A 27,701-nucleotide genomic window follows, 5' to 3' on the forward strand; every position below is an offset into this window, starting at 1 on the left:
TTTTTTTTTTTTTTTTTTTTGGTACCAGGGATTGAATTCGGGTCCTTGCACTTGCAAGGCAGGCCACCGAAACACTGAGCTAAATCCCCAGCTGTGATTTCAATTTTTGATAGATGACAGACACATCTGTATGGACTGTATGAGGGACACCACCCACCCTGTCTTTGCTTCTCTCCCAGTGAAAAGGAACAGATTTGAGTCTCTAGGTCCTGAGTGTATGTCCCGGCTCTTTCCATCCCAGCTGATGGGAATGGGGTCCTTTCTTACCCTCTCCGAGTCTCAGTGTCCTTGGCTCAGTGTAATTGAGGCTCCTTCTGCCCCTGTAGGGTTGTTGGGAGGATGAAATGAGGTCACAGGAAAGCCCCCAAGGCCTAGCATCAGTAGGCACTTCCTAAGTGTCCTTTCGGAAACAGGGACCAGAGAAGATGGTGACTGGTACAGTAGCCAACTGCTCTGTGGTTGCGCAAGGACTAGCAGCTAATCCCCGGGTATCCCAGGCTTATCACAGTAGCTGAATGTCCATAGTCTCCCCCTGCCTGGAGGAGAGGCCACCCAGAGGTGGCCACTGCAGTCTGAGCCTGGGATGCCCCCACAGTGGTTGCGTCCTTCTCTGCCTGTGCAGCGCCCATGGGGTCCCCAAGGAAGCACCACAGCCTGGCCACAGGGGGCAGTTGTCATGGGGATGCCCAGGCCTGCTGAGCTGCCTACCTTGGCAACGGGACTCCCAGGCTAGTTACCATAGAAACAGCCTTGACAAGTAGTGATGGGGAAAGGCTGGCGGGTTCCCTGCCCTTTTCTGAGGACTTACCCTCTTCAGAGGGCGGGATATAGCACTCCCAGCACTGCCAGGAGCCTAGGGACTCCATTCCCCAGCCCCAGGCAACTGACTTACCCAGCAAGCTCCCAGGGTCTGCTGGGAATCTCTGAAGCCAGGGATGGCAGAAAGGAACCCTGGGGGACCAGACCCAGTACCCCCTCCCCAGCACCACAGTGAGGACTCAGTGAGACCCCCCCTGCTCCCACTTCTGCCCTCAAGCTACCAGCCCACACAGGCACCCAACAGCTGTGCCCCGTCCTCAGCCACCCGCAAGCGGTCCTGCCCCAGCCCAGTCACCTTGTGTCCCCCAAGCTACCCTGTCTTCTGTGGCTCGGATAGCCGATGAGCTCATAGGCATTTACCGCCCTCCTCCTCCAGGGAGCTGGTGGCCTGGGAGCCCGGGGAGGGGGGCAGGTGGCAGAAGTGCTGAGTCAGGGTCTCACCCCCCCCCACCTCCCCTTCCCCTTCAGGAGTGAAAGCCACTTTCTCTCACCCCTCAGTAGCTCCACCAGCCTGTAAGGTGTACACCTGTGCCCACACCAGGCCTCACACATGCCTGTGCACACCTTGGTGCCCAGAATACAACTCCATGTTCTTGGGGTACACATCTGCGCTCCAGGGCACATGCATGCTGGGGAATGGAAATGTCCCTCCACTTCCGAGACACCAGGGTTCCCTAACATTACCTCCCAACCCATCCCCTAGAAGAAAGCAGCATCTGCTGGAATTTTTTTATTTAAATAAAATATACAATACGGCGCATTTCCCGTTATCTGTTTTAAAAGTGGAAGATTTGAAAATTGCTCACGGGAGACAGGACAGGAGTGCCCATAGGATGGACTTGGCTGCCCCACACTCTCAGAGGAGCGCCCGGGTGGGTCAGAGCTTTTATAAAATGCGTGTGAACAGAGAAGAGGGTGGCTAGGCCAGGCCCTGATGGCAAGGGGCTCCTCGCTCCTGGTGCCCCTGGACCCTCCATTCCACTCCTGCCACCTCCAAGACTAGACTGGTTTGGATCAAGTCCTTCTGTCATTCTGAGCTGCCTTCCTTGGAGGTGGGGGTATGGGGCACACAGAACTCAGGCTGCAGCTGCTTAAATCCTCGCAGGTCCGAAGGACTCCTGGGCCTGCGGAGTTTCTCTAGTCCAAGAGGAGCTAGGACCCAGTGGCTTCTGGTCTTTACCTAGGATCATAGACCTTCATTCCCTGTCTCCTGGATGATTGCCTGTAGCGCCCCACCCCCACACCAACAGTCCATCACAGAGAAACCAGCCTGCCTCGTGTCACAGGTACAGGAACAAGCCTGACCAAGCCGACACTGCCTCAGTGTGAGAGCTCTGCACAGACAAGGTAGGGCCAGCCCTCTGCATTATTTCAGTCCCAAAGCCAGAACTTGGCTCTGCCAGGGCCCTACTGGGAAATCTGGCAAGCACCAGGAGGCACCTGAGCTGCTTTTCCATGGGAACCTGCCTGTGGCTCCTGGTCGCCTTCAGAACCAAGCACAACTCACCCCCTAGGTGTGGCATGCAAGGTCCTCCCTCTGACCCCCAGCCTATGGATCTGTTCCGAAGCTGGCTCCAAACCCCCTGTCCACCCAGCATAACTTTTACTGTGCACTCCAACCTCCTCCCCACCCCCCTCCCTGCCTGTCCTCCTCCAGCTCTTCCACACCTCAAGGTCTGGCCCAACTGTCATCCCCCCATGCCTTTCTTGGGCCCTTAGGGAGGCCCAGCCACCTCCTGAGTCCTGAGATTTTAAGTCTTGGAGCCCTCATTTAAAGCTCCCTAGGGTTTCACCATAGCTCATCAGAGGAATGGGCTGGGCACATGAGGAGGGGCAGAAGAAATGTGATTTATTGAGCACCTACTATGCTGTGTGCCAGGCGCTGGGCTGGGCATTTCACATTCTTTTTCTTCTCTGGTCCTCATAGGTTTTTGTGAGGCAGTACCGTAATTATTCTCATTTTACAAATGAGGTATAAGAGACAAAGAAAGGTCAGGTAACTTGCCCAAGGTCACACAGCTAAGCGACAGGGCTAGAATTTGAATCCAGACCTAACTGCTGCTAAACTTGGGTCTCTTCCCTCCATACCTTGTTTGGGGACCATTAAACACAGTTGCCTGATGGAAGGAATGTAGGCTTTGGCTTCAGGCAGGGTGGATTCGAACCTCTAATCAGTCTCAGCTCTGCTGCTACTTCTGTGATTCTGGGGAAATCACCCCATACTCAATTTCCTCATCTGTGAAATGGGGAGAATCAAAGTACCTACCTCTCAGTCTCTGTGAAACTGAAGGAGTTAATGTGTAAAGTGCAAAACCAGTGCTTGGCACAAAGCAGACTCAATAAATAGAAGTTCCCTCACCTCCCCCTGTGCAGCTGGGAGAACCGAGGGCCACAGAAGAGACAGGGTGTGCTTGGGACCCTGGGAAGAGAGAAGCTCGGCCGGGAGTCTCCCACTTCCATATGGTGAGTTTGGGCTGCGGCTGGACTTGGGCCCAGAGATGGGAAGAAGGGAGCCTGCTGGAGGTCCTGGGGGTCCTGTTCCCTGAGGACCGGACAGAAAATGTCCCCAAGAGCCTGCAGCACCCAGCCTGCGAGCCACAGCTGATCGCTGGATGTGAGGTGACCTGGGTGCCCTGGAGGCTGGGTGAAACTGGATCGCACACGCATGTGCACACGCATGTGCACACGCGTGAGTCACTATCTACAGACTCTACAAAGTGCTACGTAGCTATACATATACACATCTTACATACATATACATAGACATATTCATATACATCTTGCTATGGTTACAGTAGAAAAAAACACAAGGCCCTCGGGGCCCTGGCCCGAGTTTGTCCCTTGTCCTAAGGACTCAAGAGTTGGAGGCTCCCCAGAAAAACACCCAAGGCAGTCCCTTCCTGGGGGAACAAGGTGACCCCCATCGGAGTGGGGCTCCAAATTCACAGCCAAGGGCTGATGAGCTCTTGCTCTAAAGCGAGTACAATGACGGGTCTGCTGTAGGACCCCCAAGCGTGGGTCCCCTCCCCCCCCCCCGCCCCAAAGTCCCCTCCTGCCTTCCTCTGGCTTCTGCCTCTGGGCCTTGCCTGCTTCCCCCTCCCTCCCTCCCTCTAGTGCTGAGTATTAAAATAGTCTATAAAAGCAAGTGACCAAAAATCTATAGCTCTAAGAATACCTGGTTATTTTCTGCTGTCTTTAGTTTTTTTCTGGGGTGTGTGTGTGGGTTCTTTTAAATGATAATTATTATTGTTATTGGTATATCTCCTAATCACAGTTAAACCTGAAAGAAAGAAGGGAGAAAAAAAAAGGGGAAGGAGGGAGGGCCCCACTCATAGATTGGACGGCAGTTTGGAACGCACTGGCTCAGACCTGGCCCCAGGTTCCCTCTGGGTTGCAGCAGTTAGAGGGGGCCCCCCAGAAGACGTGGCTCTTGCCCCAAACAAAGAAAGAGGGGGTGGCAGAGAACCTGAGGATGTCTTCCGAGGCAGAGTGACATGCTGGCCGGGGATGGCACCTGGGGGCCTCCCGGGGGGACCAAGGCCCCCACTGCTTCCACTGCCCCCGCTGCCCCCCCCAGCTCTGGGGAAAAGCGGGAAAGTGGCCACAGACTCCCCCGAGGAGTGTGGGGAAGCTCTGCGCAGAGTCTGTGCCCCGTCCTGGGGGAGGGCTGGCTGAGAGGCTGAGATGAGCTTGAGGTCCTGGGTGAGGCGGCCAGGGGTGAGGGGCGGTGTGCCTCGGCTGTGTGGGACCTGGGGGGGTGGGGGGCTGGACGCAGGTGGCAGGAGCAAGGAGCCATGGGAGCCAGAGGCCCGGGGTGGGGCACTTGGGAAAGTTCTTGGGGGGCCTGGGCTGTGGCCAGGGGGACTGAGGCCTCCTCGAGGGGTAAAGGCTACTGGGGAAGCCCCCCCAGAAGCCCCCGACATGAAGGACGGTCGCTCAGGTGTGGGACCTGGGGGGGTGGGGGGCTGGACGCAGGTGGCAGGAGCAAGGAGCCATGGGAGCCAGAGGCCCGGGGTGGGGCACTTGGGAAAGTTCTTGGGGGGCCTGGGCTGTGGCCAGGGGGACTGAGGCCTCCTCGAGGGGTAAAGGCTACTGGGGAAGCCCCCCCAGAAGCCCCCGACATGAAGGACGGTCGCTCAGGCTGCCGTGGGGGTGTTTCTGGTGTACTTGGTAGGCCGGTGGCCAGCCCTGGGGACAACTCCCCAGGAGGCTGGCCCAGCTGCCCAGGGCTAGATGATGGGGACCTGGATGAGGGTGGGGGTGGCAGGAAGTGCTCCAGGAGTCCCAGGCCTCCCCGGGCACCTGGCAGCGGGGGTGGCAGCTGGGCAGCCTGTGGGGAGCGGGCACCTGGCTGCAGTGGGGTAAGCAGAGGGGAGTCAGAGGAGGACAGGGAGCCACCCAGCGCCTTGTGGAAGTGGCCAAACCCAGCCATGGTGGTGGCAGCTGCAGCGGAGGATGGTGTGGGGGCTGGTGGGGAGCCACAGGCCCTGGGTGGCGGGGAAGAGCTGGAGGGTGGCAGGAGGGGGCTCAGTCCAGCGGGTGCAGAGAATCCCGCCAGCTGCTGGATGTGGAAGGAGGAGGAGGATGGTGTGTCCACCTGGGACGGGCTGCTGGCGGGTGAGGCAGAGCCCAGTGCCGACGGGATCAGGGACTGCAGCCTCTTCAGATGCCTGGGTGTCTGCCCAGCCCCGAGGTTGCCTAGCCCAGGTCCTGGTGGAGGGCGGAAGATGGCAGCAGGCAGGCGAGGGTGGTGGGTGAGGGCGATGGCCACAGATGTGGTGGCTGCAGCGGCCTGCAGCGGTGCCTGGATCAGTGGAGTCCAGATGACGGGCGTGGGGGTTGGGGTGGCAGAGCCGGCAGCTTGGACTCGGTGTGCACAGTGGGCCATCTCACGGTCGTGCTGCACAATCTGCTGGATTATCTCATTCTCCTGGTAATTGAAGACTCCTGAGTTGAGGTCATGCTGGACTTTGTGGAGAAGAATGGAGTTCTTCTTGCCTGGGTCATAGAACAAAGAGCAGGCTCAGGCCAGCGTGGGGCCAAGGGATAGGAAGTGAGTTCATGCAGTAGAGGGAACCGACCCGGCCTCACCAATGCGGTCCAGGCGGTCCAGCGCCACCGTCTCAAAGGCCCGCCGCATCATGGGGTACTCCTCCAGCACCTCATTAAAGTTGTCCACACTCAGTGAGTACAAGCGGCAGTAAGTGTCGGCCCTCACACTGGCCGTGCGCCGGCCCCGGGTCAGCAGGCAGATCTCTGCGGGGATATCAGACTCAGTGGGGCTCCCCCAACCTGATATTGATTCTGTCTGGTACAGAATCCTCTCGGGCTCACGAGCCTTAGCCCTAGGCTGTAGCCACACTGGATGCCAAATGGGTATGTGACAATTTCCCATCTGGGGCCACCCCTCCGCAATGGCTAACCTCCCACATTCCCTGCCGGGACTGCCTATATGAAAGCTCTAATCTCAATGTGATGGATCTGGAGGTGGGGCTTTGGGAGGCGATCTGGTCACAAGAGTGGAGCCCTCATAAATGGGATCACTGCCCCAAAAAGAGGCCTGAGAGTTGGCACACTATCTTTCGGCCCCATAAGGACACAGCAAGATGGTAGCCATCTGCAGCCTGCAAGCGGATCCTCACTGGAGCTGACTATGCCGGCTCTGCTCTTGGACCTCCAACCTGCAGAGCTATGAGAGGTGAATCTCTGTGTTATGGCAGCCTGAATGGACTGAGACACCCTGTTCTGGGCTCACAGACACCCCACCTCCAGGACCTTAGTGGCTCCATTTACCAGGGTTCCGTCCAGCCTCTTCCCTTGGCCACCTCACCTCCAAAATAGGAGCCATCAGCCAGCTTAGTCTCTTTGTTGCCCTTGGTGAGCACGCTGACCACGCCGTGCTGGATGAAGTACATCTTCTTGCCGATGGTGCCTTCACGGATGATGTAGTCCCCGGGCTGGAAGACCTCGAAGCGTAGCTTGGTCAGCATGGATGTCACAAAGTTGGGGTCCGCATTGGCAAACAGCGGCATGGAAGCCACCAGCTTCCGGCAGTTAAAGTTGATGATCTCCTGCTCCAAAGTGGCACAGATGGGGACATAGGAGAAAGGAAGTGAAGGCCCAATGGCCAGCCCTGGCCCCTGCCCCACCCAGGCCACTGCCAGCTCACCTCCCGCAGTGGCTCACTCAATTCACCCAGAATGCTCTCCTCGTCAAACATCTTGCCCTGGTAGCGGTGCTCATAGTAGTCGTGGATGCGCTGCCGGGTGTCAGGCGGGAGCTTGTGGAAGGACATGTACTGCTCCACCTGCTTATACTGAGGACAGGGACAGGGACAAGATGTCACCTCCAGCAGCCCCATCAGGTGACCAGAGCCAGGCTCCAACCCTGTGGCTTTCTTGGACAGACAGGAGGTCCACCAGTGTTGTGCTCAGTACTGTGGAGATGGGGAGAGGACACAGAGACTGTCCAGAGCCCAGTTACAGGATATCAGCTGGTCAGGAAGGGGATCGAGTTTCCCCTGAACACCTGTCACTTCTGTGTTTTACTGGGAACACTTACTCTGGGAGGGGAGGAGCTCTCTCCTGTCAGTAGCTGGTAACTGCTGAGAACAAAGCAGAAGCAAAGATGCCTGGCCCTTTATAAGGTGTACATGTGCCTGGGACCGAGTCACCTTGCTGAGAGCGGTTCTAGCCCCAAGGGGTATGTGGTGGAGGAAGGCTTTCAAGCAAAAGTTCAGGTGTAAGAGCTTTGTGAGCCTAAGTCCCCAGGGCTCAAACCAAGTTAGGAGTGGCCCTCCCCATCCTAGGAGAGAAGGGCTAGACATTGCTCGCAGGTCCCTGGATTACAAGTAGAGTGTGGAGTCAGAGGAACAGGAGGACAAGGGACAGGAGATGTTGATTAGGCAACAACAGACTTTCCCCACACACGAAGGAAGGGAAGTCCCTTTAGCTTCAGGAACAATGAGGAACATTCTTAAGTATCAAGGGCTCCTCAGAGATGCCAATGTGCAACTGAGGTCTGGGGCAGGGCACTCCCCAAAGTTCTTCCGACCAACCTGCCCTCTGCCAGCTGTAAGCTGTGTGTGACACAGGGAGCGGGGACTTCCTGGCTGGCTGTGGGGCAGAGGCCACAGCACACGTGGAGCTGTGCTTTAGAGAATTCCCCCCATAGCAAGCAGGGGTGGACAGTGCAGGAGTTAAAAGGTTGCCACCTTGGTCCAAGGGAGAGACAGTAGTGGGGACGGGGGAAGAAGGTAAGACATTTCGGAGAGATTTGTGGGTGAATCAGGAAGACTTATAGAGCTATCAAGTCAAAGACAAAATAAGGGAAAATCTCAAAGGGAAAGTCACATGCAGCTTACCCAGGCCCTATAGCAAACACTAATGATTTTTCTAAACTTATCCCAGGATCCTGGTCTCAGACTGAGCCCCAGGTCACACACTAAAGCCTTGACCTATTCTAAGGTTGAGTCTGCTGCTACCCTTCAACTGACCCGAGTTAAGTCCAGACCTTTATAACCCAATTCTTCCTCTATCTCCCCTTCCTAACCACTACTCCTCACCTAGAATACTTTGTTCTGATCAGGTGGGTTTCTTCCCCTCATTCCACACATCTTTGCTCATGCACATGGCCCAGAGTTCTCCTCCACCTTCTCCTTCCTTGGCTTCCCTAAAGCAAGCTACTCTCCCCTCCCCAGTCCTTCAGTCCTTCTGGAGTTCTCCTTCTGGTGTCACCAGACCTGGGCCTCCACACCTGCGTGGTTGCCATGTGCTGTCCCTTGGGGGATGGGCAGCCAGTGTATCAATAAACCCTGAGCCCTACTATGTGCTGGATGCTAGGAACAACACAGCTGGATCCTGCCCTCAGGAAGCCATGGCCTGGATAGGGAAGATGGATGTTAAATACACAGCTACAAGTGATTAATTAATCACAGAAGGGCAAAGTGCTGTGACGGAGAAACAGAGGGTGCTATTGGTCACACGATGGGTGGTGTAGGTGGCACAGCTGAGGCTGAGATGTGAAGTTGTCAGGAGAAACAGAGGAGAGAAGTTCCAGAGAGAACCCAGGTGTAGACCTGGGGCAGAAGAGAGCTTAGGCAGGATCTGAGTGGAAGAAGGTGCAGGTGAGAAGACACGCCTAGAGCTAATCTACACCTTAGGGACAATGTGAATAAGGGGGATCGAACTCAGGTCCTTGCGCTTGCAAGGCAGGCCACCAAACCACTGAGCTAAATCCCTGGCCCTTATTTCTATTTTTTAAATGCTCCTCTCCCTGCTTCAGGAAAAGTGGATGGGAGCAGCAGAAAGGACCCTGCTTAGCCAATGTCTTCCTCCACAGGCACAATGCAGGGTTGTGCGATTCCTCACAGGCCCTAGCACGTCGAACTCAGGTCCTTGCGCTTGCAAGGCAGGCCACCAAACCACTGAGCTAAATCCCTGGCCCTTATTTCTATTTTTTAAATGCTCCTCTCCCTGCTTCAGGAAAAGTGGATGGGAGCAGCAGAAAGGACCCTGCTTAGCCAATGTCTTCCTCCACAGGCACAATGCAGGGTTGTGCGATTCCTCACAGGCCCTAGCACGAAACCCCTCGAACTGTCGCGTCTAACAGATGAGGATGGGGCACAGGGACGAGCAGCAGCGTGCCCAAGCTCACAGAGCCTGCCAGGGGACTCACCAGGGCAGCCAACTCCAGGCCTCGGCGCCCGGCCACTGTGGTGAGGAAGCTCCTGCGGAATCCCAGGGGGAGGGAAAAGCTGGTGACAAAGATGGACAGAGCCCAGCTGGGACAGACAGAAGGGAGACGCTGCTCTGAGGTGAGCACTGAAGTCGGCAGGCCACAGCTCCTGAGGTTCATTAGTGACATGGGGAAGAGTGCGGGGGCAGGGAGAGTGCTCTGATTTTGGACATGATGAGCTTGAGGTGTCCAGGGAGACATCCAATGAACACTAGAGCTGCGAATGGGCTGGGGCTGATTATATAATTGGGCCCCACTGCTGGAGATGGATGCAAAGCATGCGGGGGTGGGGTGGGGGCGGTAGAACAATAACACCTAGGACATCTAGGTGGGATCAGAGAGCTCAGGTCCCAGCTAGCACATGATGACCGAGAAGAAAAGCCAGCAAAGGAGAGCAAGGACTAGCCAGAGAGGTGGGAGGAAAACCGTACAGTCGTGGAAACCCCGTGAGATGCCTAGGAGACACACTGGGAACCCTGTAAAAATGCCAAGAGGCAGAGCAGGATGAGGCCCTAAATTTAAGGACCTACTCTTTGTCCACACTGAGGGCATTGGTCCTTCAGTATGGAGGGAGAGGCCCCAATCACAGCAGGAAGGAGGAAGTGTGGGTACACATAAAGACATTTACAGGTTGAAGGCTATGAAGATGAAGTCATTTTCATCTAGAGGTGTCCTCATCACAGAGCTGATACTTAGGGACCTGGGAGCCCGCTAGCTGGCCCTGTGTGTGCTGCCTTGCGAAGGATCAAGGAGTAGGTCCTACTGAGAGAAGGGGCTCTCTGACCTACCTTCTCCTGGTACTGGCGGCGGGAGGAGTCCAGGGACTGTATGAGGGCGGTGGCATGGCCGATGAACATGGCATAGCAGGTGGCACCCACAATCATGCTGAGCATGGTGAGCCAGACGTCAGACATGCCCACGGGCGCCTGCTTCCCATATCCAATGCACAGCATGTGGCTCATGGCCTTGAAGAGGGCGTAGGAGTACTGCTTCCCCCAGGAGTTGTTCTGTGGACAGAGGCAGTGGGTGAATGGGCAAAAGTCTCTGGGAAGGAAGGGCCTGCCCACTGGCACTGGAAGATTCCTAATCTCCCCAGTGGCTCCCAGGCTTGCCGCTGGCTGAAGTCTTCGGGTGGGGACAGGGAGGCCCATATTGGCAACCTGCAGTGACAGTTTTTTCTCCTTAGGCCTTCCTCTTCAGTGGGGGGCCAGCCTGAGACCAGAAGAGCTATCAGCGGGTTGGGAGCCAGCCTAGGCCTGGTCTGAAGCCCCACAGGGCAGTGTGGAGTCTCCTAGCTGAGTAGCAAAAGACTCCAGGCTGAGCCACGCTGCTGTCCTTTACTTGCTGATACAGCTCCATCCCCCAACCCCAAACAGCTGCCAAGTGAAGCCCATTTCCCCACTGACCTCAATTGTACAACCATCTACGCCTCCCCTGGGGGATGGCTCTGCAGACCAAGCTGCCGATTCTGGCCTCCTTTTGGGTGAGCAGAAGTTAAAATTGAGAGCAAACCAGCTTCCTGGACCGGCAGAATGCTGTCCATATCTGCCCACATCTGCCGGGGCTGCTGTCTTCCCACTGCCCCCAAAGGTGGACTCCGGTCCAGTGCCTGGGGCAGGAGGGACGGAGGGAGGCAGGGAGGCTCCTGGCTATTTTTGTCTCCAAAGCCAGTGGGTGTCTCAGGAAGGCTTGATGTGGGAACACTGGGCTCACAAGGGCCATCTCCTGAATTGAGTGCATGTGTGGGCTCGTCACTTGACACAGTGGAAACTGCCCCAGGTGAGGAAGCCCCATGGCCCCATTATCCTCGGTGTCTGTATTCACAGGGCAGCAACTGTGCAGAAACCCACCCTGGGAACAACCTGCAGAGCCCCTGCCCTGGGCCCTAAGCGTTTCTGTGGGCACCAGACGTCCCCAGCACCTGCCGGAAGGAAGGTGAAGGAGCCTGCAGAACTGCATGTCATGTTCAAGGTCACCATCCTGGGCAAGAACAGAGCTAGTCCCATGAGGCAAGTGGCTCAGTCTAGACCGCATCAGAGTGGGTAGGAGTGATACCCAGGGGTACAGGGCAGCCCCCACCTACCTCCACTCAGGGCTTCTGCCTCACTGCCAGGCTCTGGGGACCAGGAATTCAATCCATGAGGTGATTCATTTACGCTTAGCTCATCAAAAGGTTGTTTTGTAGAGCCCTGTTTGATGCTGAAATCGCCTCAGGGTCTCTCACCTCTTTCAAAGCCACCTTTTACTCCCCCAGGGCTCTGGGAATTTGCCTTCAGACCAAACCAAACAGAGTAGGGGGGTCCCCAGAGCCACAGAAAGGCACACAGGGACAGGGTTCCTCCATCCTACGGAAGCCCCTCCTGTCCACAGCAGGGTTGAAGGCTCTGCCCTGGGGTCCTGAGTCCAACTTTTCTTACCCACCCCCAGGGTCGGGCTCCATCCTGCCTGCCCTCCCTGCTCAGGACTCCACTGGTGACCACGGTGTGTGTTTGGGGAGCTAGAGATAGCCCAGCTCTGTCCCTAGAGCAGAAAGTGGCCATGTACAATGTGGCAGTCTGCAATGGACTGCAGTGTTCTCGAGGCCTGCTTTCTCAGGCTCAGCTTCTAGAGGGAAGGATAGGAGGGCAGAACCATCAGCCCAGCTGTGCCATGCTAACATACCCAAGGTCGCCCAAGTCAGCGTCCTTGGGTGAAATCACACCCAATATCAAAGCTCTCAGTGGCAGTAGAGGCTATAAGAAGGTGGTAGTAAGAGCTCATAGCCAAGAGTGCTGGGAATGGGTTTCTGGCCTGGCAGCAAATGCTAGGGACTGCCGTGGTAGGGCCATGTGCCTTATGCACCCTGCCGGGACCTCAGGGTCCTACATGCTAGGACTCCCAATCCTCTCTACCCATTTGTGCCTTCAGAGAAGTAACTCCAGCCCAGAAGGCGGGTCAGCTGGGGGCACTCACCACCATTTCATTGAGGGACACCCAGCAGTCACTGGGGAAGTCCTGCAGCATGGGCACCAGGAACTGCAGGCAGCCGTCCCAGTGGCAGAGCAGGAGCATCATGCCGATGAGGTTCACGATGCGCACCACGGCACTAGCCAGGTCGTAGGTCATGTGGAAGATCTGCCGGCACAGGGGAGACAGTGAGTGGCCAGGAGGCACAGCGGACCCCTCCATGGGACCCTAGAGCAGCTGCGGCACCACCCCCTTCCCAGAGCAGCACAGTGCAGGTCCAGGCAGGGGCGGGGGAGGGAGGGCACTAGGCCAGGCCCCTGAAGGGGCAGAGTGCAGGCTGGAGGGCCCAGGTGGGGGTGTTCCTGGTACCCATGCAGATGCAGGGAGGGGCAGCCACCAGGGATGCATGAGAGGACACCTGGAGCCCCATGTAGCCTGGGGCAAGAGGACGCCAGGGAGAAGCCAGCCTGAGGCGCCTTGAGAACCATGGCCTGGAGTTGGGCCCAGGGCACAATGTGTCCCTAAACCTGTCCGTGGATTCCCAGACCCGGCACCAGGCAGTGGGCACTGCAGAGACTGCAGAAGGGTAGAATAGCTCGTGGGCTCCGTGTTACCCAGGCCTGGCTCCCACCCAATTCCTAGCTGTGTGACCTTGAGAACGTCCTCAGACTTCCCTGATCAGGTTTTCTCATCTGGAAAACGGTGATCAAAATTAACTGAGTGGGTTGTCAAAAGAATTGAATTACACATTTAAAATACTTAATACTGAGTATAGAAGTATTCAATAAATTATGAGCCATTATGAACGATAAGTTATTATGAATAATTAATCTTTATGATAAGTTAATAAGTAGCAGTGGCAGCATTCTCCCTTATCCTGCAGTAGAGGACAGTGGCACCCTCGACCCCAGCCCACTGACACCTGCTCATCTGCACCCCAGTGGCCCTATGTAGGAGGATGCAGTGTGGGAGGGCCCAGCATCCCTGCCCTACCTGCGCCACAGGGCAGGGAGGAAGTGGAGGGGAGAGGGAAGTCTGGAGGGGTCTTTGAAGTTCTGGCATTGCTTCTGGCCTTGGAGACTCTGAACGGGGCACCTCTAGCCACCAGCCCCGCATTCTGGCCTGTCTTTTCTATTCCCAGGCAAATATTTTCTCCTGGAAAGGCGCTTTGGGTCAGAATGCCACAGAGACCTAGCTGAAGCCCATTTCAGAAGGGGACACGGAAGCCCAGTGAAACAGACTGTAGCTATTCCAGCCAAGACAGTCAACGCCCCTGGCAGCAGAGACAATGGCCAGTGTGAGGTAGGACGGTAGCTTCCTATACAGCCAGGACTAAGTGCCTAGCTGGCGACACAGAGGTAGGCCTGCCCCTAAAGGTGCAGCATCTAGGAGAAGGGGACAGATAGAGAGGCACAAACCACAGGTATGATATTCCAAGCTATAAATCAGGCTGACAAACTGTAAAAGAAAATAGGTGCCATGGTCCCGCCCTGACAGAATACACCATCATAGCTCCATGGAAGGCCAGGCTTGCTACACCAGAAGATGGCTCATGACTCTGTCCCACAGTGAGGGACCTCAGCCCACAGCCAAGCTCTATCCACACCACCCCTACACACAGCTGCAGTGAGGGGGTCGGGGTGTACACAAGAGCAGGAGGTACCCTCAGGGCACAGTCTCCGGACAGGGCCCAGAGCCATCTCAGTCAGCAATGCTGGGTCCCAGGTTCCCCTGGGAGTTCTGGAAAGAGCTGCAAAGAGTCCCAGACTCCTCACTGTGAGAAGGACATCTTTCTAGAGTGTGGTCCCAGTGGAGCCCTTCTGCCCTGGGTCTCAGGCAGATACCCTCAGAGGTACCCCAATGCCTGTTCTCTGTCCCCAGGAGGCCAGCCTGGGTCAGCACCTAAGAAGGCTTCTTTCATGTGGGGAGCAGGGAGCAAAGCTTGCCCCTTCTTGCCAGGAGCTCACAGTATGGCTGGGGAAGTCAGTCACACCCAGGAAAGGGACTTAGAACAAGAGCAAGGAACCCAGCAACAGAGCAGGGGATGGTGTGGGCAGACAGGCAAGAGAACTGGCTGGGCCCTCAGCTCCCTGCCAGGCTGTGGGTTGGGCCACACAGCTGCCCACAAACCTGGAGGCCACACATACCCCCGCCCACCCTATGTGCCAAGGTGGCAGGTATTCTGCTGAGGATGTCCTTGGCTGTGATGCTGTTGGTCTGGGGCATCGGTGTAAGTACCCTGAGGGGAGTCTCACTGCTAAGGGGCTCCCCAGGATGTTGCTGTGTTTCCCCTATCCCCCGGGACCCCACAGACAATCAGCAAAGCTCCTCCTCACCTTCCTTTTCTTTTCTCTTTCGTCCCTGAAATGCCCCGCTTCTTGTTATGCCCAAGATACACAGCTAGACAAGAATGACAGATTGGTTCCTATATCCAGCTTTCCCTATCTCCACCTGGACTCACCCAGAGCCTGTTCCTCCCCATCTCACGACGACATCATCATCCATACAGCTGAGAAATGAAACCTAACAGCCAGCCTGGATTCCTCCCCTTCTCCCGCCCTCCGCACAGCCAGCCCATGACCAGGCTGGGTCCCCCCGGGATCCCCTTGTAATGGAGACATCCCCAATGTGAGCCCAGTGTGGCCCTATGGTAAACACCCCAGATAACTGCCCCAACCTGATAAGGCTCCCTGCCCCTCCACCCCATTCTCAACCAAGCAGCTAGAAAGATCTCTTCAACCTTTTAGGAGTGCACTCCATCTGCCAAGTGGGGCATCAGTGTCCTGGTCCCCAATTCCTGCCCGCCCCTCCTCCTCCGCTGTGCCCAAGGCCCCCCGATAACACTGGCCTTCTCTCAGGTCCTTGCTTGGCTTGGGGCTGCAGTATCAGGCCCGCCAGGCCTGTGTCCTTCCTCACGCTCCTGTCGACCTCCCACGGTCAGCCTTCCTGCAGTCCCATGGGAAGCAGCAACAGCCCTCCCCTCCCACTGCACCAGGACGCTTCCACCTCATGGATCTCCTCCCCAGTAGAGTGGAGTTCTCCCTCTGAAACGACACTGTTTCATGAGGCAGGGGTCTCTTCTGTATTTCTCACTGTTCCTCCATGCTTGCAGGGGCAGCCACCAGGAACATGTGCGACTGCATCAATACGTGCACGCAGCAGGAAATGAATGGATGGAGACCATACGGGAGCCAGAAAAAGCCTCGGGTTTATACCTAGAAAGTGTCCCAGGCTGTCACAACCTGTCACTGCTCCTCTCTATGAATCACTCTGCTCTCGACAGAAGCATCAAGGTGGGACTATTTTATTGAAATAATTTCCCTTCTTTTTGCATCATTTGTGTTTTTCTTTTCTTCAAAATTTGTTTTCCTCCAAGATTAGGTCTTTGTCTAATTTTGCCTTTACTGTGACCTCAGTCATGGATATGTGAGAGCACAAGTTAGGGTCTCAGGAACTGACAAGCGCGTAAGGACAATGGTGATGGGCTTGGAGCTGGGCAGGACCCCACTACTATACACAGCGCAGGCAGAAAGGGCCTGGTACTCTGGGCCGATGCAGCTCACAGGGCAGCCCCTCTGCCTTTGTGAGAACAGCACCCGCGTCTCTTCCGGGAGGACAGACTTGTGCACCCTGCAGAAAGCTTTGGTGGCAGCGCCTGGGGCTGAGTGATGAAAGATGGTTCTGACATTGCAAAGCTGAGGTTCCATGGCCGAATTGGAGCTTCCTGGACAGAGCTGGAGGGGGACCCAGCCACCCAGGCTAGGAGGAAACCCTAGCTTGTAGAGACACTCACCCCGTCTCACCCCATCTCAACACAGCCCGAGACACACTTTACGGAGCACACGGCTAATGTCGCTGGGAGAAGCCGCACAATAATCATGTATCCCTCCATGGACTGGGGCCCCAGGCCACCTGCCAGGCAGCTGCCCTGGGCAAATATTTGCCTTGCTCTTTATATTTCATTAAAACCCACTTTTATGATGTTGGTTCTGACTGTGGGGGTTGAGCACCTTCACTGCCAGGCCAGCCCTGGCCTCACCAGATAAGCAGCTTGTGCAGTTCCCTGTCCTCTGCCTTGTGCTTTAGAGGGCAGCACAGCTTCCACCTGAAGCACCTGCTTTTTCTCTCGGAGCCTCAGTTTCTTTATCTGTGAGATGGGTCAGCAATGCCAAACTTGCAGATCTGCCCTGGGGACCAGATGAAACCATGTCCATAGGTGACATACAGTAGGAGCTCCACACCTGTTGTTCCTTCCCTTCCCTCTCTTTCCCAGCGCTCCAGACACAGCTGGTTTCTCCATGCTGAGGAGACACCAGAAACTGGTGGCCAGGCTGACAAGGAGTTTCCATGAAGGCCTCTTCTTGGGACTTGGTTGAGTTGGGTCCCAGGGACTAATTTTCCTCAAGGAAAGTGACAAATACCTACCTGTTTCAGGAACAAGGGTCCACATGGAGGACAGCTATCCAAGGCCTGAGAATATGGCACAGACTGGAACATGGGTCCCATCCTGGGACCTCAGTCCCCCAGGGCCTCCCTCCATCATCTCTGCTCCTCTGCCAACCTCTCAGGTCAGAGAGGGATGGAGAACCTGAGGCCCAGTGGGGAGGGACTGGGCAGAGGCTGCATAGCCTCCTCCTGCCATTGCTGAGGGAGAGAAGAGGCCTACAGTCTGGGCCACTGAGGGCTGGGCCCTGCAGGGGAACATCTGAAGGGGGCTGACCAGGGTTTCTAACAATAGCCTGCATGCCTTGTAACAAGCTCACACCTTGGCGGGAGGGGAGAGGCTGGCTGGGAGAGGCTCAGGAGGAGGCTGCTGACCTAGATGGCACAGGACGGAGGCAGAGGTTGTGCCCCTGAGGGTGGTCTGCTCCCAGCCTGGATGATTCCACCCACTCTGCCACCAGTGCCTGGGACAGCTCACGTGGAGAGAGCTGACCAGGGACAAAGGAGCTTCAGGAAGCTGCAGCTTCACCAGGGACCTTGGACAAGCTTCCCCGGCTGCAGGAGAGAGACCCCCAACCCTTACCTTGGGGCATCCTCCTGTAGGCCCTGTCAGCCACCACCACGTCCTCAGTGTGAGCTAAGACCATCCTCCCTAAGACAGCTGGGAGCCACAGCCTCAGAGAACATCAGCACATCCCTGACAAGTGGGGGAATGGCTCAAAGAAGGAAAGACACTTACACAGTAACTGAAGAGGAGACAAGGCAGGATTTCCTCTTCTCAGTATGTCCCTCTCCAGGTCTCATTGCCTGAAAGGACTTGTGGCTCCTTCCAGGCCCAGCTGAGGCAGGGAGAAGCCCACAATGGCAGGAAGCTATACAGGGCCTGGAGATGGGGCTTCAGGGGCCAGCTGGGAAACCCCAGTCCAATCCCAGGGGCCCAGGGGGAGTCTTTTGCTGGGCTGTATGCCAAGCAGAAAGCAGCTCAAAGTAATTTCCTCCCCAGCTGGTAGCAGAGATAAGGGTGTACGTGGAGGTGGGAGAGCCATCCATCTGGCCTCCTGGGATCTCCCTTCCTGCCCATGAGATTGGGTAGCAGTGCCCAGTTCAGAGACATAGCCTGACTTGAGGCCTGCTGGGGACTCTGCCTCCCCCCGCCAAAAAAACCCAAAACATGTCAGGACTAGAGCCCACCTGGTCAGCTCTGGAGAGCCCAGAGGGTAGCCAGGCCAGAGGGGCAGTGAGCGATGGGAACACAGCCCTGGCCTGAGCTCCCAAGATGTAGGGGACAGCTAGAAAGAAAAGCTTAGTTTTGTCCCAGGGCTCAGCTACTGGCAACTCTGTCAACTACCACATCCCCCAGGACTAGGCCTAAGGGAGGAGAGCAAGGTCAAGCCCTCAGGGGTGCCAGGACCTGGAGACCCAAGATGATGCCAGATGAGGAAAGAGCAGCTGCATCTTTGCTATTGATGGTAGTCTAGCCACAGACCCAAGACAAAGAAAGGTACGAGGAAGCCACCTGCATTTCTACTGGGAACAGAAACCAGAAGACAGGCCCGTCAGGGCATTCTGGAAAATACACCTCTGTCCTCCCTTCGCAGCCACATGGAATGGCTTTGGCCACCCACCCACATGGATACCGCCCTTTCTGAGCACTGAGCTCGGACCCGCAGGCCAGCATCTCTCTACACCTAGGTGTCCCACAGGTCCTCGAGCTGTCACACAGAACTCCTCCCCCACCCCGTGACCCATCCCACCGCCTGCCTTCCCAGTCTCAGCTGGGAGTCGTCCTTACCTCTTCAGTCCCCAGTGTCCCACACAGGGCACAGCAAGGGTTCCTGGACTGAACAGGGTCTTGCCACCCCTGAGCAGTGCCCCACAGCCACTGGAGAGGATGCTAATAGAATCAGTCATGGAACCAGGACACAGGCCCTGGTCAAAAGTCCTGGTCCTGGGAAGCTGACCTTTCTGATCTTCAGTTCCCTTATCAAGCACTTGGAGATACCAAGTTTATCTTGCCAGTTAGGTGTAAGGACCCAGTGAAATATTACTGGGACAAGTGAGTGGGAGGAGACCTATTAAACAGCTTTTCTGCACCAAGATTCATGCAAAGGCCTCTACAAACATGAGATACTACCTGAACCCACTTTTCAAATAAAGAGAAAGAAGCTCAGAGAAGCCAGGTGGCACCAAGATCACACAACTAGGCAGTGTGGAGCTGAGATTTTTAATTTGGGTCTCAAACGTGTCCTCCTATTTCCAAAGCCCACACACATTCTGCTAACCACACAGGGTCTGCCACCCTGCTGGCAGCCAAGAGAGCTCACAGGATTCTGTCCCAGTTCTGCCAGAAGTCCGCCCTGTGACCTTGGGCAAGTCACTGCCCCTCTTTGTCAGCAGGAATAATGCAACATTTCCAAGCCAAAGAGAATTTCTGCCACAGAGCGATTCTGCCAAGCTGGTGTAGGCACTTCTCCTGCAGCACATGTGTTCACGCCTCCTCTGACCTGGACCTGCATCTGCCGATGCCCCAACCATCAACCACCGGGACTGGCACGGGGGTCCCAGGCTGCTGTTGGGGGTGGGGAGGGGCACTTTGTACCCCAGTCATGAGACTTTCTATCCAATCCTGCAGGGATCCCAGAGGCCCAGAGACCAGCGGTGAGCTGCACAGCCCAGTTCACATGCCAAGCTGAGTGTCTCACCAAGCACTTCTCTTCCTACTCTGGGCACCCCAGGCTGCCAGATTGGGTAACATGCGTGGGTAGCAAAGACAGACCTCAGCACCTGGCAGGGTCACCCATACTTGCTGCTACCATAGCCTCAGTGCTCCTCCTTTTCTCCCGCAGACAGACAACTGCTTCAGGCCTTGGTCATATGAGTTAGGGTTTCTCAGAATAGTGCTGGACCACCCAGTTCATTTGCCATTTTTATTAAGCTTCTATATTCAGTGCCTACAACCCCTAGGATCGCTTTATGGATTTTGTGCACAGGCTCCACGTCTGGATCAGAGGCCGAGCCTGGACTGTTGGCAGCTGCAAGGCCTGGAGTACCGTGGACACTGACAGCGAAGGGGGTAGAAATGTTCCAATTCCTTGCCCTAAATGGGACAATCTTGAGTGTGGGGCACATTGTCTCCAGAGCTCCCTGTGGGACTGGGTCCAAGTCACCTGCATGGGACTTTGCTTAACGTCTCACCCTTTCTCGCTCAGCTTCCTACCTTTCTCCCTCCCTCTTCCCCACTCCCTTACCAGATTGTCCTGGGAAAGTTTCCCCCCAGATCACTTTCACTTCTCAGGGTCTGTTCCACAAGACCACAATCGAAGATAGTTATCAAAAACACTGGTACAAAACTCCAGATTTCTGCTTTCCAAGATGTCTCTGTAGATCTGCAACCCTATGCCCATTTTTGTGTGGTAACAAGAAGGAGCTGAGTAGGGGCTGCTGAGACAGGAGGAAGATGTATTCTGCCATTCGTTCTTCTCAGGCTGCCACACTCCCTGCTATCTGCAAACTGGCCCTTTTCACCCCTTCACTTTCTCCACCAGGCCCAACGGGCTCACAAGTGTACAACCCTTCCAGTACAGTGCAGCAGTTACTGGGGCAGCCTCTGAGGTTGATCAGTTTCACATGCTGAGACTCACCAACTACAAATCTATGTGTAAAGTGCTCCATGTAGTGTCTAACACATGATAGAGGCCGACAAATGACATGTGTTCTCTTGGGGCAGGTTCTGCAATCTGACAGCTCATGCCCAGCTATCTGAGATCACCAGAGGGCTTTGGTTGGACCACTCACCTCTTCCCACTGGTGAATATATCGAATGAGGCGGGAGAGACGCAGGAGGCGCAGGAGGCTGAGGATCTTGGTAAAGCGGACAATGCGCAGGGCCCGGGCAGTCTTGTAAACCTCTGAGTCGATGCGCGTCTCCACAATGAGGAAGATGTAGTCCACGGGGATGGAGGAGATGAAGTCCACCACAAACCAGCTTTTCAGGTACTTCATTTTAATCCGCTGTGGGTCCAGGATGATCTCTGTGTTGTCCTCAACCACTATCCCTGTGCGGAAGTTGAGGACCAAGTCGATGAGGAAGAAAGTATCTGATACCACATTGAAGACGATCCAGGGTGTGGTGTTCTCATCCTTGAAGAAGGTGATGCCCACAGGGATGATGATCAGGTTTCCCACCATCAGCAGCAGCATGGTCAGGTCCCAGTAAAATCTGCCCAGAGACAGAGGGGTCAGTTATAGATTAAGGGTGGAAGCTCTGAGGGAGAGCACTTGGGACAGGGAGAAGTCTTGGGAAATCTCAAGACACTCAAGGAGGTAGCACATGGGTACCATGAGGAGGCAGAGGTTGCAGACACAGGGAATGACAAAGAAAGAGGCTCTTCATTCACGAAAGACATCATCTCCCCTGCCCTTCTGTGAGCTCCCCATGTGACAGGCCTCATCCACCCATCCCCACCCCCAGTGACAGTCAGGCTGACAAGCAAACCCCACAGTGACATCCGGAGACAAGAGGCTCTTTGGTGACAGCAGCAGCTCACCTCGGCCACCCCAAGCTCGGGCCAGGCTGCCTCATCCTCCCTGAGGGATTAACTGTGGCTGGAGACAGGCTGTCCAGCAGACATGCCACACACCGTGACAGAGAACAGGGGAGGTCCAGACACAGCAGGTGCCTGGGAGGCAGAGCCCTGACTAGCTCTGACTTGGTCACCAATATGCTATGTGACAGCAAGCAAGTGCCTTCCCCATGCAGGGTCTCAGTTTCCCCTCTGTGCAATGCAACCTCTCTAAGTCTGACCTAGCTCTCTCCCACTCTGGCTCTCTGGGATCCCCCTTTCATTGAAAATAATCTGACACCCTCCCCCAGAGGTCTGCATGCTAATATGGGGTACAGAGGGGCAGAGACAGCATCAAAGGCAGGAAGGGTTCATGGGGGGCGGGGACTTCAGGCAACAGTGAGGCACCACTCAATGCAATGAAGGGAGACCAGCTAGGACTTCCAGCATCATTTTTCCTGAGGCTTCTTCCTGCAGGTCCTTTCTGAGGGAGACTGGCTCAGGAGGAATACTCAGGACAAAGACTGAAAAGTCAAGCAGTGTGAGGAGGTAGAGGTAACTCACATGTCTGTGTTGGGTTAGGAGTGTGGAGAGAGCACAGGAAGGCACTCTGATCACATCTTGATGTCTAACCAACCATTCTCAGGGCCTGCCCAAGTACCAGGCATCCCAGGCCTGGCCCCAGGACCAAAAACTTGCACTGCTGAGCTGTTTCACTCTGCTATTAAGACAGTTACAAGGTGACAGCAGGTAAGTCCAGCAGAATCATGTCTTCTCCTGGATAAATACATTTTCAACCCCATCTTTAATTCTCTACTGCAGAGAAACCAGAAGGAAGGAAATGGGAGACAGACAAGCTCCTCAAATCTTCAGAGGGTTCCCCTGAAACTGAAGTCCCACTGCCTTAGGAGTTCCGGGTTTACCGAGAAAAGACTTCGCAGCAAATTGTTTTCTTTGCTAGGCTCAAAATGGTGCTGTGAGTCAAGGAGAGGCAGGGACTGCTTTGTGAAGGTGGGTGGGACAGCTGTCCCATGTCACCCAGCTCAGGGAGGGTGGCTTCCAACAGTTTCTTTGAAAGTCAAGCCCTTTAGGGCCTAAAGACAGGGCCTCCTAGGTGCTACGGCTTCTCCTTCCAAGACTGCTGCCTAGAGGTCAACTTCAGCCCCTTCTCTGCCTCCCAATCCACCCACCCCCTTTCCAACTCCCATCCCCATAGCCTGCTGGGAGAACCCGACCAAAGCCTAGGGACACACCTAGCCATCGCACCTTCCCGCACAGAACACAGCATATCTGCTTGTGAGCCGGGAGAATGGTTTAAGCATTGATGAGTGATCTTGAGCTGTGTACACTCTCCACCCAGCTGCACATGTCACTCAAAGACAGCTGTGTACACTCATTAAAAGCCCTTCCCAGGTATCCCCATTCACATACAGCATGCAAACACCCCTGTATACACACCACCACATTACTTTTCATTTAATCTCTTAGGAAAAACAAAACAAAACAAAACAAAACAAAACAAAACAAAAAAGCTGTGGCATAGAGAAGCCACGGTGGGCCATGTGGCCCTCTGTACATAAAGCTAATAATACACTCAGGCTAGCAGAGTTTCTAAAATTAACTGATCGGGTGCAAGGCGGCTGGGAATGCTGACTCGGGCAGGCCTGCCACTTCAGCGAGTTTCTACACTCCCCCCAGATCTAGTTCCCTCAATTACAGACCAAATTCAAGACAGTAATTAACAGGAGAATGTTTGCATTTAGTGGTCTTCATAAAACCAAATTACAAGAGGCAAAAACACCCATTTCCCTGCATTCTGACTAACTGTCTCAATCTTGAGTTTCCAGATGCTCAAGATATTTCTGGTGCCTAGTCTGGGCTGGGGTCGGAATATTAAAGCATTTTTCCCACAAACACTGTCCTGGACCAGCACAGAGCTGCTGGGTAGGGGGGTGAAGCAAGATCTACTGGGAAGCCGTACAGGCTCCGGGGCCAGCCAAACTGGGGTCCACTCTGGCTCCATCATTTACCCCAAGACACTTAAATTCTTCCAGCTCATCTGCTCAGTGGACGTAATCACAGTACCCATCTAGGACAGCTGTCGTTAAAGAGTGAAATGAGCTGATATTTTATACATTCTGGTCTGTGCTCTAAATCATGAAATAATAAATCATTCAAACCAACAGATTTGCAGGAAAGAAGTAAGACACTGGTAGATTAAGCCTTCCAGAGAAGAACCAAAGCAAAGCTTCTACTGGGAGTGGGACTGACTGGAAGGGAACCTATACTGAACAGAGAGAGGCAGTGGCAGAAGGCAGGGGCCACAGTATTAAACGGACTAAACGGACAGTGGAACCTATGGGCCTCAGCATCCAGATGCCCAGACCACAGGAAATTCACAATCCCATCACAGCACAAGGCTTGGTTAGAAAATAATTCAGGCAGTGGCGTAGAAAAGCACCCCATACAGCATAAGAATCTGGAAAGGTGGGTGAGAAGGGTGAGGCCAGGTGAGTGCTTCTGAATGGGGTGAGAGGATTCAGCTTTGGGAGCTGCCCTTGGCCTCGTGGACCATTCTTCCAGACTCTGTACCAGATGGTTGCACAGGTCTCTGAAAGCTGGGCCAGGCCAGAGCCAAAAATCATGTTCAGCACCAAAGACAGCGCCCGCCGTGGAGGCCAGCCAGGTTCTGCAGGTCAAGTCAGGGGAAGTTGGCAGGAGTCTTCTCACTGGCATCCTCAACTCTCTGGACCCTGTTCATCCCCAATCCTGGTGGTCAGACCATCAGAAGGGATTCCTAACGTCCCTGGGCTTTTTCACTGGGGCTTTCTTGTGGCTGAAAAGCCTGTATTCACAAAGACCCCAAATATTGCGCATATAGGAGCATTGACTGTGCTTTCCATGAATTACTTCACCTAACCGTCACACCAGCATCACAGCTACCATAATTTGCATTTTGCATGGATGACATCAAGGCTCAAAGTGAAGTGTATGCCCAAGACCACAAAGCTAATAAGGAGCAGAGGCAGATTCAGACAGATTCAGATGTGTCTTTGAGACACAGTCTAAGACGCACAACCTGGGGTTATAGGTACCTCTCTGCGTAAGGGATGGCAGACAACCTTTCAGGCACACAGTGGGGAGGTGGCCCACCACAGCAAGGGCAACCTGTGCCCCAGAAACAGAAGAGGGCACTACAAAGAGGTTCAGAGGGGACCTTTCTTCCTGGCACTGGGGCCTTCTGAGGTACCTCCTAAGTGGGGAAGCAGCACACCTCTGAAGGCTTAAGAGCACCCTGGTTACCAGCAGTCAGAAAGTCAGGTATAGTTGCACACCTCTAGTAGAAGGGAAAACTGAAGTCCACACAGAGGGAACAGTAGCATTTCCAAAGCCTCAAGATGGATACCTAGGGCTCCCGTACAATTCTACTGCCCCTAAAATCATTCATGATTTAGTTCCACAACCCAGTGTATCAACCATGGCGGCAGATGCCACGCCTTGGTAGGGAAGAAGCGGGCAAGCAGGACTTGGTGAGTGCCTGAATAGAGGCCTTGGTCTCTCCAAAGCCAGAAGACTATCCTCTGAACCAATGCTCCCTAAGCTGATAGGACAGAGCCCTGGTCAGAAGACCCCAACAGTGCTCTGAAGGCCCTGGCCCAGGCTCAATGCCAGGACTCTAGAGCCATCTACTCGCAATCCTGGGCCTCACCTCCTACTTAGACCAGCAGTCCCACCTAGGCAGGCAGGTGGCATCTCAGCAGCATGAGGTAGCCAACTGGCAAGTCTCATGTGTAGAAGGAATGAGGGATGGCAAACGGCCAAGCAGCCCTTTCCACTGGTATCTGGAATGTTTCATGGTTTGTTCTGAGAGGAAAGGGAGACAAGGGAAGATAGGAGGTTCCTGACCCTTAACTCATAGACTCAAGGACTAAACAGGGGCTGAAGAGGATGGAAGGGAGGTAAAATGGAGGTTGGGGCATATATATATTCTTGCACACTCACTCTGGCACAGATATTGTCCCCTGGAATCCTGTCCACTGAATTAGAGCTTGTCACTGTCTTGCCATTAAAGCATTTTCATCCTTCCAGATTCATCTGGGGCTCCTCAACCTCTGACCGGCAGAGCTTCATCCCGGCCTGAGCCATGGATCTGGCTCTCCTAGAACACAGTGGCTCTGGAAAGGAAGGGTCTTGTCTCAGGTGGCCCCCATCCCTGCATGCTGACTGCAGCCAGGCTTTCTACCAGGTGAGCGGCACACGCAACACCCCACCTTTCCCTGCTCCTGCTGTGCAGATGGCTCTGGCTCAGTAGTCCTTGCACCAGACCTGCATCCCCACCTGCCTGTGACATGTGTGCACCTGGAGGGCCCGCTGTCCCCTGCACCTGGTGAGCCCACTGTTGTCCTCAAAGCTGAGTGGCATACCTGCTCAGTTACTTGGGTCCCAAACCCCAGGGCCATCCTGGTGTCTTCTGTCACCTCCCACCCACCCCATATACTTCTGAGAAGTTACCCAGGCCCACCAGCTTTACCTGCGATGCTGTCTGACTCACCTGACTGCAGTCCCAGCTTCCTGCCTGCCTCACGTGCTCTCAGCTGACCTTTCTCAGTCAGGATCCTGTTGCTCCTGACTTAACTCTTGTGGAGGACCCCACTACAGAAGAAAGCTCTAGCTCCTCTGTCTGGCACCTGACACTTCTTCTTTCTTCCCCTACTCACCTCCACTCAAGTAGCCTTGGGCCACTTCCCAGCCCCATCTCCATCCAAGTCTTGGGGTTCCTTCTCCCAAGAGTTGCCATCTTTTGAAATCCTTTTCGTCATCTCAGGTCCCACACTGCCTCCTCTGGCAAGATTTGGCTTGTGCTTCTCTTTTAGTAGATGCCACATACTGCCCCCTTCTATCAGGAACCTCTTGGCCCTCATTCCAGTCCCACAACATGTTACAGAACCAGAGGATCTAGGAGTCTTCGCGTCTGAGAAAGGAACAGGAGCTGGGAGACTGTCCTCCACTCCTGGTCGGTCCCATGGTTTCCCAGGGTCTAGTAAAGATATGGCTCAAGGTGACTCCTAAAGACAGTGAGAGGAGGACAGAGGTCAAACTTTGTCAGGCACTTACTATTCTGCCAGGCACTAATCTGAGTACCTTACATGGATTATTTTATTCAATCCTCATAAAAACCCTGTGAGGTGGATACAGTGATTACATCCATTTCACAGATGAGGACACCAAGGTACAAGAAGTTGAGAACATCATTCTATGCAGTGGATCAAGAATTCAAATGCAAACGGCCTAACTTGAGTCCCACTTTCTAGCCACTCTGCAGAAATACAAATCTGGCTGCTGGCGGTTTATCAGGCCAGACTCCATGCCTCTCCCATGCTTCTTCCTCCCAACCCCCTCTCCTATGCCGTCTTCTGTGGTATCTTATTCTCAACTTCTTCACTCCCTGACCCCTTGGCCTCCCCGCTTAGAACGTCAGTCTCTGCACCCCCATGCCCAAGGTCAGGGGTGAGTCAGCATCCTTCCGTCCCCTACTGCTGCCACTTCCTCACTTCCTGCCGGTGACAGAAATGTCTGTGGAGTCCTTTGGGCATCCTGTCATTGCTGGCCATCCTTCCTGAATCTATCAGACACCCTCAGGGACCATGTTGGCACCTGGTCTGCATCCTTCCACTCCAAATCCTGCCATCACCTTGGGTGACTTCTACCCATATCCTCAACACCTACAGCTTCCGGCCTGACAACTGCGCACTGCACCATGTCACCACCTCCGCTGCCCACCTCTGTGATCGCAGGTGAGCTTCCCCCCAGTCTCCCTCCTTTCTTCCAGCTCACATTCAGCTGTGCCTCATCTACCCGCCCTGGAGCTAGAGCTGTAGTCTGCTGACTCGAGTCTCCCAAAAAGCCTGCTCACCTCCTCCTAGCCGGCCACGCCCCCGCCACACACCAACCGCCCAGCTCTGTGACCTCTTTAATGCAGCACCCTTACCTCCCATGCTCCACCTTGCTTCTAACCCTGGGCAGGGCCACCACCAGCCCATTTCCCTTGTGCCTGGGGCCTGTGCAGAAACACACACAACCTCAGACCACCTCTACCCATGACCCAGCCTCCTCAAAGCTCTGAGACCACCACATCCCCCTCACGATCACCTTCTACTCCACCAAAAAAAAAAAAAAAAAAAAAAAACAAACACA

The 27,701-nt window shown here is 54.9% G+C and overlaps 1 protein-coding gene across 1 annotated transcript in view; it reads right to left on the reverse strand.

The window, feature by feature from the left end:
- Positions 1 to 4,708: 4,708 nt before the first annotated feature.
- Positions 4,709 to 27,701, reverse strand: part of Hcn4 (hyperpolarization activated cyclic nucleotide gated potassium channel 4) — a 46,315-nt gene continuing 23,322 nt past the window's right edge. Inside the window, exons 5-11 of the mRNA XM_010627930.2 lie at positions 20,740 to 21,163; positions 12,508 to 12,669; positions 10,344 to 10,562; positions 6,989 to 7,135; positions 6,650 to 6,890; positions 5,911 to 6,075; positions 4,709 to 5,817 (exon numbers count right to left, since the gene is read on the reverse strand). Of these exons, the coding sequence (XP_010626232.2) occupies positions 4,709 to 5,817; positions 5,911 to 6,075; positions 6,650 to 6,890; positions 6,989 to 7,135; positions 10,344 to 10,562; positions 12,508 to 12,669; positions 20,740 to 21,163 (2,467 nt within the window). The remainder of the gene's footprint in view (positions 5,818 to 5,910; positions 6,076 to 6,649; positions 6,891 to 6,988; positions 7,136 to 10,343; positions 10,563 to 12,507; positions 12,670 to 20,739; positions 21,164 to 27,701) is intronic.

Source organism: Fukomys damarensis, unplaced genomic scaffold (assembly GCF_012274545.1).
Source record: "Fukomys damarensis isolate Sample0158 unplaced genomic scaffold, DMR_v1.0_HiC HiC_scaffold_25, whole genome shotgun sequence".
In the NCBI taxonomy this organism is placed as follows: Eukaryota; Metazoa; Chordata; class Mammalia; order Rodentia; family Bathyergidae; genus Fukomys; species Fukomys damarensis.